General features: G+C 36.9%; 1 protein-coding gene across 1 annotated transcript; it reads right to left on the bottom strand.

Moving 5' to 3' along the window:
* Window positions 1-933: 933 nt before the first annotated feature.
* On the bottom strand, window positions 934-12,818 carry LOC145586965 (uncharacterized). Its single transcript, XM_081643956.1, has 19 exons — window positions 11,035-12,818; window positions 9,132-9,217; window positions 8,630-9,022; window positions 8,451-8,534; window positions 7,925-8,305; window positions 6,590-6,644; window positions 6,192-6,336; window positions 5,929-6,029; window positions 5,646-5,855; window positions 5,226-5,473; window positions 4,889-5,119; window positions 4,545-4,763; window positions 4,405-4,458; window positions 4,187-4,252; window positions 3,634-3,777; window positions 3,489-3,542; window positions 2,701-2,760; window positions 1,899-2,294; window positions 934-1,540 (listed from the first exon to the last, which is right to left on the bottom strand). The coding sequence occupies exons 1-19, from the start codon at window positions 12,398-12,400 to the stop codon at window positions 1,379-1,381; spliced, it is 4,455 nt and encodes a 1,484-aa protein (XP_081500082.1). The 5' UTR covers window positions 12,401-12,818; the 3' UTR covers window positions 934-1,378.
* Window positions 12,819-12,936: the final 118 nt, after the last annotated feature.

The raw sequence follows: 12,936 nt of genomic DNA, 5'->3' as shown, positions 1-12,936 counted from the left end.
TCAAATAGAAATACAAGTATAAAAGAGCATACACCGTAATAGCTCCCTAAGTATCTTTTACTTCGTACTTCCATAGGATCTCTACCAACAATAACAGAAGGCCCTTTCATAGAATTTCCATAGGATCTCTACCAACAAGTACAGAAGGCCCTTTCATAGAATCTACAGCAAAATATAGAAGTGATAACAGTAGCCGAAAATCACACAACCAAACGAACGCAACATTCCATAGGAATATGAGAGCACCCTGATCTTCCAGAGTACTCTGTATTACTCAGAAAGCCAAAGCCAAAGCAAAGCAATGCTCACACAAGTGAACTCAGGATTAAGCAATGGGAGAATTTAATAAGCGAAATCTTGAGATAGTCACCACTTAATCTCTTCCTGGTATTTCCTAAACAGCTAAACCAGAGTCGCACCAATTTTCTACATAGAAAGATTCAAAGTTAAAACATCTCTTACCAGAAGCTAACCCCAGCTACTCAGAGAACTGTAATGATCCGAGGAAACCGCTACTCAGAAAACTGTAATGATCGAGGAAACTACAGCAGTTTCTGTGCAAGTACTTCGAACTGATAGTAACATATATCTCATACAAAACCTTCAAAATAACACCACCATGGGCACCACTCTTCCAAAAAAAATGAAAGGTAAAATACATGAAGCAACTGAGCATCTCCTTTCCCAAGTCTGCGCCATTCAACAGGGGCCTTCAGATCACAAGTAGAATAAAGCCAGTAAAGAAAATTCACAAATTAGCTAGAATGCCAAGATTGAACTTACCTTGCTGATTTTATCAAGATTGAGGCTCCACAAAGATAAAACTGACACACATAGATCGATGGAAAGAGTGCATCTAATAAAAATATAAATAAACAAAAACCTATACAGGTGCAAAGAGAAACACAAATTTACTCAGATCTCGATCAACAGTGGTCAGAAAAATAATTTAATTTTTGTATTGATCTGATGTCCGAGCGATTACTTCGGAACACTGTAAGGATATATACACTAACTTTACAAAACATTAACAGCAGGTGTACCCTTCTAGCTTGCTTACAGTTACAAAGGCAAAGCAAAAGAAGCATCTTGCTATCAGGATATATCAAGGGAGGAAGCACTTGCGGCCCCATAAGACAAATCAAAGATCAAACCCTCACCCACTGTACAATTGCTCTGAGAACGAATATACAACAAATGATGCCAAAATTTCTCTAAACAAACGAGAACTTCATGTCACGAGATGAGCCCAAACCTTCATCCAGGCATCAATTTGAGGCTCATGCTAGGACAAATGCAACCACATGAGCATCAAGAACAGTGTAAACCATGATATTTCACCCAGAAGCACAAGCCATGGAGTAAAAACCTTGCCAATCTAATCATCTACTTCTTCTCTTTCAACAGAATTATGCCTGACCGGCTTCCCATTGGAGAGATAATCAATAGGAACATAGATATATCCCTTTGGTAACCGCCTATTTTTCAAAGATGCTTGGTCAGAAGTCATAACCAGCTCCTTCTCAAATGTTTCAAGGTGCTGCATACAGGCATCAAATAGATACATAAAACATTAAACATAACAGCAAATTCCTCGAAAAAGTACCACCTAGGCTCCAAGTCTTCCAAAAAAAAAAAAAAAAAAAAAAAAAAACACCAGTCTAAAACAAAATTAACTAGGCAAAAGAAATAGCTTGAGTTTTGAGGAGGATTACGATGCTAAAGATTATTATGCAGCTTTAACATAAAAGAGGAGATTTCAAAATTCAGAATATCCACAAATTAGATATTAAAAGCATTAACCATTTCTTATTAAAGTAGTTGTAAGCCAATTAACAGAACTCTCCTATAGTGAGAAAGAACAGTTGGTACAACAAAAAATAAAACAGGTTAAATACCTTTCTGGAATTTAATGAATTATCCATGCTTTGTGAGAAATCACGACTTGCCAAGGCTGCTCTAACAGGAATTTGCTTCCCAGCAAACGAACCCCTGTCTGGCGGCTTTGGTACATGATGGCGTGATGTTGAACTAACTTCAGTTTTTTGATCATTATCTATAGACCGCGGAAGCCTGATACACCGCTTTGTTGATAATGCACTATCAACAGTGATGTCATCAGATCTTTGCATTGCATCGCTGCATGACCTAGAACCATCCACATGCCCCTTAAGGGATGTGGTAGCCGAGTCGGAACTTTCATGAGATGAGAAGGGACGGTGTACAAGCATGGAGAAAACCAAAGAATCTCGTTTCGAAGCAAAAACGTCATGGTTGCAAATAACCAATTCTCGCTGCAATCCATACAACTGGTCAGGAACTCAAAATAAAACAGTCCCGGGTTACCTCTTACCAAAAAAAAAAAAAAAAAAAAAAAAAAGAAATCAAAGAAATAATCGACTATCTCAAAGAGCTCAAACAAAATAAACAAGATTCACATGCAAAACTAGTAAAAGAGACAGCAAATGCCAAATTCCAATTACTTGCATGAAATGGCTGATATTAAACCAGTAACACCCCACTATCCAACGATAATTAACTTAGTTTGAAAAACCGGACCTACGATCACAATTCATTTAAAACCATACAACTACTATCCAAGTTACTAAAATAATCTCAGGCAAAAACAACAAAAAAAAATGCAAAGCAACATAAAGGCCATGCATACTAAACAAAAAGAAAGGTGCATTCCTCAATTACCTTCAGCTTTTCCCGTTTAACAATCCTCTCACAAAGGAGACGTAATTTTTCCAGCTCAACCTGACCAAAACAAACATAATAGTTTCGTTTAGAAATTTACTTTGATTATAAAATAAAATGATCTAGTTCACATGCATTGAGGCAACATTTTTCAATCGAGATAAGTACAAAACACAAATGTGCATGAAAAAATCAGCAGTCATTGTTCCATGCCCACAAAAAGAAAATAAAGGAACCAGCTACCAAAAATTCTACCAGATATTCTAACAGAGAAAATAAAACACATCAAAAGTTTATGTTATCACGTGCAGGTATTTACAATCGCAATACCAAATATTAAGTGTTCCAAGAATGAGAAAGGAGTGCCGCATTGTATAAAATTGAATCTGCAAGGTCCTTTACAGACTCAATTGTCAAGTAATTCTAAACTGTTGAGACTAAATCATTGACCTTTGACAATGACATCATGCAATAATAACCACCAACATAGGGGTAAAAAAATCATGTCACAAACCACTTAACAAATTGCAAGGAAAGATCTAAGAGCTAAGTGAGCAAAAGACAAGGTCCATCCACACAAGAGAGAGAAACTGCAATCTGGTAAATCTAACAGGTTCAACAGATGGTGTATAAGAGCAAGAAAAAAAAAAAAAAAAAAAAAAAAAAAAAAAAAAAAAAACTACTAAAATTGCAAAATCTCCAGGAACCAATCAGTTGAGAATAGACAATATCATAACAAGCAACAAGAGCTTATGCGATAAACAATGCAAAAAACTTCCCCCACTCACCCGATGTTGCTTAACAATTTTTAGGTCTTCAACACCATGCTTCTGCGTTTCAGCCTAATTACCAAATCATGAGGAACTAGTCACGACAACATTAAAGAGCAAAACAAGTATGGAAAAGACTGAGAAATAAAAGTTAAGACTTTACTTTTGTTCTTTGCTCCAAACTATGCTTACTGCAATAAGCTTTATGCTGCATCTTGCCTCCACCAATGTATTTGGTATACATATAGTAGTCAGCAGACCTGGCACATGATGGGTGGAATGTAGACTGACAATTGCCATAATTGCACTACACAGCAAGTGTGAAAGGAAAGTCAGCTTTTAACAGCCTCCGCAAAGGTCAAAGCAATTTTTTCTACTTAAGAGCATGTTTTGATTGAAAATAATGTATCAAGGTGATAATGAAAGACAAAAATAAAGAAAGGGGTGGAAGAAGATGGTTCTAGAAGGAATGAGGTCGTAATTGTATAAGGGAGGTATGAGGGAATTATTTCCCTAATTTTGGAGTCAATGGTTACCTAAAATCACACTAGGGTAACATATCATCCCTAAAATGGGGGTAGTAGACCTAGTAGTTATCCCACCCTCATCAATTATTACCACACATCATCATTCTCAATATTGTCTTCATTACCCATTTAATATATTACTCGCAATCCTAGCGTGCCATAAAAAATTAAAAACTCATAGACATTCACCTTTATGCAGACACCAAATTTCTTATGACAGACACAGCACACGTCATTCCCCTTCGGCACTGTTTCCTGGCATCAAAAGAGTTGCAAATTTAACAAGTGCTAAAAGAAAACAAATACAAGGAATAACCTTTTATATAAAACTACAACACTGGAAACCCATTAGAAAACATAGACACGGAAGATGTCAGTAGAGCTGAATTCAAATAGTGGAGACATACCATTCCTATAACAGGAGACACCTGACCTCTTCTGAAGGTTGAATCAAACACCCACTACACAGATAAATAGCAATAGCAGAAATCCATTAGAGCCTTGTAAGAGAAACAAGCAAATGACAGCAAAAATTTTCATATTTTACCTCAGCGCAGTATGCATGGACCCATTGACCATTGCTTGATTTTCTAATCGCACCATTTGAAGCCCCACATAATCCACATTCTTCGATAGGATTTGAATTCTCCCATGAATTAACGGTAGCTCTAGAAACCTTGGACAAAGATGATTCATCACATAATTCGCAATACCAGGGACCGGTAGATTCCTTGACACTGCGATAGCAATTTAAATGAACTGCAACCTGATAAACCCCCCCAAAAAACCAAAAAAAAAAAAAAAAAAAAAAAAAAGGAAAGGAAAGGTGTCACAACAATTAAATTAATAGAATCAAGTCAACAGGTAAAATATGATTTAAATTAGGCATACCTTACAACTAGAACACACTAATATAGGATTCAGTAAACTCTCAGAGCGTCTGCATATGTCACATGATTTTGGATGTTCTTTTGGAGTCCCGGAAGAAAACTGAAACACGTCAGAGTATCCGTCTGATTTTGCCTTGGGAGCATCCAAGGTAGGGTTGGACACCTTCGTGCGTGGAACTGACAGTGATGATAGGTTTCCACGAACCCTGCCACTTTCCACCTTCAATAGATTCTGAAAGGGCAAATGATAAGACATCAATAATTACACGAGTGAAGGGAATACTGCAAAATGGCTACTACATGACAACCAACAAATAGAATGGCTTGTAATTTAAAACCTCTTGCTGTGAAGATTCATCAACCATGTCTTTCCTCAAAGATGAAACTCTAGACGAAGCAGCAGCAGCAGCAGTGGCAGCAGCCAGTACAGCTTGGGCTTCCTTGTGCCTTCTCTCCTTTCTACCCTGCTTCCTTGCTTCTTTAAGCTCATATATGTACTGGTTAACATGAACAGAATCCCATCTACGCTTCCTTACTGAATCCATTTCATTTGGCAAACTATTGACAATCTTGCAAACTAGCTGATCTGCACAAAATGATGACCAAATTAAATGACCCAGCAATTAACAAAATGAAAACAAACACTGGGAAGCAGAATCAAAAAAGGACTCGGAAGACAATGTTAATGATGAAACAATAAATCAGACATCAAATCACCCTCAAAACTAGAAGGAATACTACTGGAACAAGGAACTGACCACTCTTACGCTTCAGAGCAACAGTATTGCATAACAATTGCTGCTGAAAAAAGATTATTTCTCCTTCCAATTCATTTTCCGGGGATAGGTCAGAAACACCCATCTCATCAGCCTTCACTTCTCTTTCCCCACCCTCGCCATTACATACTGAAACTTTCTTTTCAGCATTTACAGTCTGCTTCATAGCCAAAGACTCCAGTTCTATACAACCTACAAATACAAGTAAAGTTTACATTCATCCTACTTTCAGAAATTGAGCACAGACAGAAAAATGAAACCCAACCATTAATATCAGGAGTTCTTCGACTAAGCCAACTTTGCACTTCATCTAATTTCTTCTGGATGTAAGGGTGCACAGAAGAATTGATTCCAGGTTCACTAGTTCTGCATTGTAAAATGAGATTTGCTAAACAATTCACCCCAATGAAGAGGAAAATAAATTCTAAGCCTATAACAAGCACAAATATTCTAGTAAGATGAACTCAAAGAGACATGAGAACATATATGTGAAAAACTGAAAACTAATAGTTTGACAAAAAGGCTTACCCATCACAATAGCCAAATGTATAAACAGAAGAGCAGGAAGGAGTATCCTGGTCCAAATCCAACAATGAACTCTTTCCAGAAGAAGTACCCTCTTCTGCTCCATTATAATCAATATCAAAATGGCTGTTTGGTTTCAATATAGTACCTGAACAATATGTGTGAGCCATAAAGCTAGCAGGCAATCCATACAGCACAAACAATTTTATAAATTACTAGAAATTTTTTATAAAGATTAACGCAACCAAAGTTTGAGCAACAAGATAGAGAAAACACAAATACTGAACATAGACTAACTAGTTTACCAGAAAACAATTACTTATACCAAGTGGTCTTATTCAATAATTTTGACTTATATACTAGAGTATAATTAACAATTACATTTAAAAGAAACAACATACTATCAAATGTAGGCGAAGCATCTACTGTTGGACGTTCAACATCAACAACCATAATCTGCAAAAAGATAACATAACCAATTTCAACAACGATACACTCATTGAATCTTATAATCATAAAGGTTACCACAAATTTTGAACATAAAAAAGTGATAATCAAAGTGCTGAACAAATTCAAAGTTTCGACAAAATTATAGATCAATAATGAGTACCACCAAATCCAAAAGATGAACAGAAACAAAACAAGTGTCTCTTCACGTTCCCTTAAACTTACAAATTGAGATCACGAAACATCTGGACAGGAAGCACGTGGGAAACCAATTTTAACTGATGGCAACTATGACGACAACTTTACTTTAATGCCTATAAAGAACATCCTTCACAGTAAAGAACCAAACTTTCAAAAGGTGTTGACCGATTCTTTTGCGTAGTATAGTCCTCTCAGGCACTCTCTCTTCATTTGACCCTCATATTGTTTGTCATATTCCCAATTACATTACCAACTTCTGACTAAAGAACTCCTATTAAAAGAAAAGGACTACCTCCAATCACATTTTCATTTCTCTCTCCACAATATACAATTACCAACTCTCTTTAATTACATGAAGTCAAATCTACTTTCTCTCTCAATATACATTTAATCACTCTCTTAAATCACAGGAATTTACATCTAATTCTCTCTCAATAGAAATTACCTACAATCTACTTTTTCTCTCAATCCAGTAATCTGTCTCAATTCAATTTGTGAGCCAAGCTAAACTTGTAAGCAAAAAACTGTTATGGGCTTATCAAATTAATAGATAAGTACATGTGATAGGAGATAATGGGAAAAAGAAATAATTAAATAAGAGAAGGGGTAGAGCCCTAACTTTCGGTGGTGAAAAGAGAGAATCAATATGGGAGTAAATATTAGTGGGACGATGCCATAAAATGAAGGGTGACATTTAAATTGGAACAAAAGAGGGTATAAATTGTATCACCCACATCTACTTTTAAGCTCGGATATCAAAACATAGACCCACCAAATGCTTACTAAAACACTTGAACATTCTGAATGTGTAAACTAGTTTGCACTTTGCAGAGATGACATCAAATAGCAATTTCATCACAGATCACAAGTTCACAACCCTAATGTCTTCATCAATAAGACTACATAAAGTAGGATGCAGGCTTATCATAGGATCTTGATACAAGAAAAAAAAGAAAAAGTAATAATGTTGCAAAGAAAAAAAAAAGCTAACTTAATCGACCCATAATATAATAAATCAATAACCAAACCAAAACCAGATAATACACTTAACACAGAGAAATTGACAGCAAAATGATACAAGATGTCACCTCTTCAATGCTATTTGAAATTGAATCTTTACTCGGTTTTTCATGATCATTCATATCTTCATGCTCTGTTACCTCCTTAGTTGATGCACCATTCCCCAGTCTTTTATCATTGCACAAGGATACATCTTTGTCCTCATTCAGAATTCTGATATTTCCAACTGTCCTCCTCCTAGGAGGAACTGACTTGACAGGAACATCATCTGAAATATCAAAGTGTCTCAAAGTAACAGCATCAGTCCTGTCATCAGTATTTAACTCAGCTTCTGATGGCATAAAGCAGCGAAGTTTCTCTCTCCAGTCCTTTGCTGTGGTATCCAGGTAAGAACGACCTTTAAGCCACTTTAATAGCTTGAAGTACAATTCAGGGCTTAACTGATTATCCTGCAATAACAATTTGATTGTCACACACAATGAGCATTTGATTACAAGTGTAACTTTATAGCAATGAAGATAGACAATGTATGTTAAGCTAAATTCATATTCTATCTGATCCATAAATTGTCATATAAAAAGAACTGGAAATTACAGTGAGCCTTGCTGCCAAAGAATCCTCTGAAATGCCAATTTGAGAAGCAATGTGTTCCAAACTAACTTTTCCACGATTTATTAGCTGAAAAAGGGAAGGAAAAACATGTTACAACAAATCTATGGAATACAAACAGAACCCCAACTGAGTGCTAATAAAGTGAAACTAATAGCACGCACCTTCTTAAGAACCAAGCCAAGATCAAGAAGGCGAGATGTCTTGACATCCTCACATGCGCCTCCTAAGCCTATATCACTTAACTTCTCCCCATCACCTGATCCTAATTCAAGATTTGTATTGGAGTTTGCATCTTGTCCCTGGTCCTGCCACTCTCTTTCTCCCAAATTATTAGAATCAGCATCTGCTACTCCGATTTGTAAAGTAACTTTATCTCCATTTTTACAGCCTATTTTGAGTTTCTTTATTCTATTCTCCGGCAATGAAGCTGATTCAATTGAGGAACCAAGTAAATCACTGCCAACAGCATGATTCTGTTCATGACTCTCTAAGGCAACACTGTCATCAGGATTAAAATTCCCAGAGTGTTTAGAACAAAAAGCCCGTAGTTCAATCTGTCAAGACAACAAAATAAAGCAGTTTCAGCCATCATCAAATAGGCTGAGACTTGTAGTTAATCGACAAAATATTACAATTCCAGATTCAAATGTAAAAATTGCTTACATCATCGCAGCCAAACCTTCCCCAGACCTCAAGTTTATGTTTTGCCTCCCTAGCACAAAGAGGATGGAATGCAGTTCTGCATGATCCTGCACAATAAATTGCCCCTTCAAAAATGTAAAACTGGAATACAACAGACAACATTATGACAGGAAATGTCTATGATGGTAAGACTGCAGATTAGATTACCAATCAATAGAAGTGCATGCACACTATAGAAAGCAACTATTATGCTTGGGAAAATTCAAACCAGCACAATCCAAACAATAGATAACCCAACCTACAACAGTTTATGCAGCTTAGGCATACCTCACCAGGAGACATTTTATAGTATCCAAGCATGAAAACTTTGGTACAGAAATAATTGCATTCATTCATTCATCCATCCCCTAAAATTGGTTTAGATATAAAAAATAAAATAAAAAAATAAAAATTAAGCACATTCCAGCCCTAAAAAAGCCTCGAAAAAAAAAAAAGATCTTAGTGGAGAATAAAATTGCATAGATATTAAAGACAGAAGCATCCAAGAATATAATACAAGCCTTGCTCTCTACTACCTCTCCTAGCTCACCACTCACCACGTCACCAGCATGAATTTTCAGTATGAAAAAGCAAAGATAACCTCCCCTCTAAACAGAGCAAAGTACATCCAAAGAACTCACTTGTGCTTTTAGTATCCAATTCTCAATTCAACTGTTGAAAGGCTTTCATTTTTGGTAATAAGGCATTTGATCAGAAACAAGAACAAATTAAGTAAGCAAGGTCAAACAAACAAAAGATCGGTAAACAAACAGAAAACAGAATCCAAAGAATGACAAGGGCACAATAAATGCCAACCCACCAAACAGAAAAAATTAAACAAAATCTCCGGATACTAGGTTTCCATAACATTAAATATCCATCAAAAGGCTCACCAAACTATTACATTTAATGGTATAATTGAGGAATTGAAAGGAAATTATAATAAATTAATCCAACAACTAAGCCTTTTACATGAAGCCAAAAGTATAAGCGCCAAAAACCTAAATTCCGAGTAAAGGCCACTCACACAAGTAAAGATAAATCTTTCACTATGTGAAGAGTTTTGAGAAGCACGCCAACAAAGACAAGAACCATTAACGTTTATGTCACCACTCCTCTCATTCCAAGTCTCCAAGCCCATAAAACTCATTCAGACACAAAATTGAAATGTTGTCCACTTGATATAAAGATTTATTAATGCTGATGCGCATAATCAAATAAGCATGACAATTGTTTAAAGATTAGTTTGATTTAGTGCGTCAAACATAGAAGATAGCTAGCATGACGTTCTCTCTCTCAAAGTGTAGATTTAATTTGCAGCATTACAAAGGTTCACCTGTAATTTAATTTTTAATCCATATTATCAAATGAAACAATGCTCAAAATCTAATCGCCTAGGCAAGCCTTTACTTATACTACAAGTGGCCATAAACCATACCAGTCCTGGAAATAAATGCACAGCACCAGCAATGAGTATACATTGTACAGTTGTTCATTTAACATACTAACTCTAGAAATTCAGCACAAGAAAACAGGGTGAATGAGGTAAGCTATTAGGAGCATAGTTGAACTAGGTGCTAGATAAAAATATAAATACAACTTTCTTGTCTTTTTGAGGCTTGGCAGAGTGAATATACAAGCTATCTACATAAAAGATTCTATTTGGTCCACATTTACTTGAAAAGGTAGTTAGGCTTGAGACTATATAATATGGCACCAATTCAAGTAGATATATATTGAATGAGATAATTTTTGCATCAATATGGTTTACCAAATCATCGATAACAAATCTGCATTGAAAATGATTCCATACACCATTCTATAAAAGCTTCATTATAGTGAAACAGTAACAGAGCAACATAACTAAGCAAGCTACTAAACATACCATCACTGCATCGGACACATGAACCGAGCTTCAATTTGCATAAATTACACACTAACTTCCCCCGAACATCCTTCATTCCCTGACATAAAACTGGCTCCATCAGCCTGGTGTCATCTATGTAAACCTCTGGCATCCAAATACTGCAAAACAGGTGAGTAAACTCAGCAGAGTCGTCGTTTCCCCTCCCTGCATTCTGAAAAGGTTTCAAAGCCCCTCCAGTCTTTGGACAAAAAACACATGGTCTATCACTTCCTGGGGCAGGTCCAGCTTGAGCATCAACAATGTTTTTACACCAGGAACACAGCCAAGAACCATCAATCTCTCCTTGTACCCCGTAACACTTCTGGTGAACAACAACTTTACATGAATTGCAAGAAACTAACTGGTTCAATTGGTCCCCTGAGTCTCCCATACTACAAACATGGCATAAACTGGAGCTTCCTTGACAAGGTTGAGCAACTATAAGTCTTTCCAACCCTGCATTCGAACCTAAAAGCTTTCTTTTCTTTGTAGGACGTGTTGTAGTCAACAATACCCTGTTCCTAGAACCTAAAACCCATTCTATGCTGCTACAAGACGGCAAAGTATACTCCAGCGATGGACCTTTCTCAACTACATTCAAACTTTCACTACTTCCATCCTCAATTTTAACATCCGGCAGCCTATCAATATCTTTGTCATCCTCCTCCTTACCTTGCAAACCTCCAGCATCTGGCATTGGAACATCATCATCCAAAACCACCTCCTCTTCCTCCTCCTTAATCGTAGCAGCTGCAGGAATATCAACATGCCCATTTTCCACCTTTTTGATATCATCATCATTATTACTACTACTCCTAAAACCATTTCCTAAAGCTGGAATTTTTAAGAGTGAATTACTACTATCCAATAATGAATCAAATGAAGTAGAGAATCGATGCAACCTCTCAATATCTTGCAATGTCAGCTCCCTAAAGTAATCCTCCAGCTCAGTCCACAACGCAGAGTTCTTAGACTTCTCAGTAGACCCTTTTCGAGATGACGACTTGGTTTCCGAATGTGGCCGCTTATGCTTCTTCTTACTATCAGACTGTTTCGACAACAAACCTGCCAACCCACTAGGGAGTGTGGCAACAGTTTTAGCCAAAACCTCATCAGAATCAAACGGTGACCGCTCCGACAATGCCTTCAAAGCTTGCGAATAAAAGTCTACACCTAAATTAACAGCTTCCAACTTTTCCGTCGAAGTCACCGACGCCGGCACCGGAGAACTCGCCGGCGGCGAACTCCGACTGACCGGACACGGCTTCTCCTCCGTTCCACAGCCTCCTTCGGCTCCCCTACCCATCATCTTCCCGTGTCCCTGACATCGGCTATTATCGGTCATCAAATTCCACCACCACTCGGAAATTCCATCTACAAACCCTAACCCTAACCCTAATTTTTCGCCACCTTCTCAATAACAATACAAAAAAAATCGAGATTCCTTCCACAAAAATTGAAGAGAGAGTAAGACAAAGAATGAAATCAAAGGAAGAGATTTAACGCGAAGAGGAAGACGAATAAGAGGATAAGTTTTGCGATTTAGGGTTAGGGTTTCGATTCGATTTGATTTTTATTTTTTTTGGGCGGAATATTTTGTTTTTTCTTCAGAGTTCGATTTCGCTGTCGAAAGGAAGGGCGGAGAAAATAGAGAGAGAAAGTGAGTAATTTTAGAGAGAGAAAGTAAAAGCGGGATTGAGGAGAGAGAAAGAACGGTTCGTGTTTTTTTGCGGAGGGCGGGTAGTTTCTCTCAGAGACGTTTTCTTTCAATTTTTTTATTTTTATTTATTTATTTAATTTGGGTGTGATATGATACGATGTGTTTCATGGTAAGATACGGTGTACTTTTTTATGGGAGAAATAAATTGGAGATGCTAAATT

This window comes from Chenopodium album, chromosome 16 (assembly GCF_948465745.1).
Source record: "Chenopodium album chromosome 16, dcCheAlbu1.1, whole genome shotgun sequence".
Lineage (NCBI taxonomy): Eukaryota > Viridiplantae > Streptophyta > Magnoliopsida > Caryophyllales > Amaranthaceae > Chenopodium > Chenopodium album.
The sequence above is the reverse complement of the archived record's forward strand: the minus strand, read 5'-3'. Positions and strand labels throughout refer to the sequence as shown.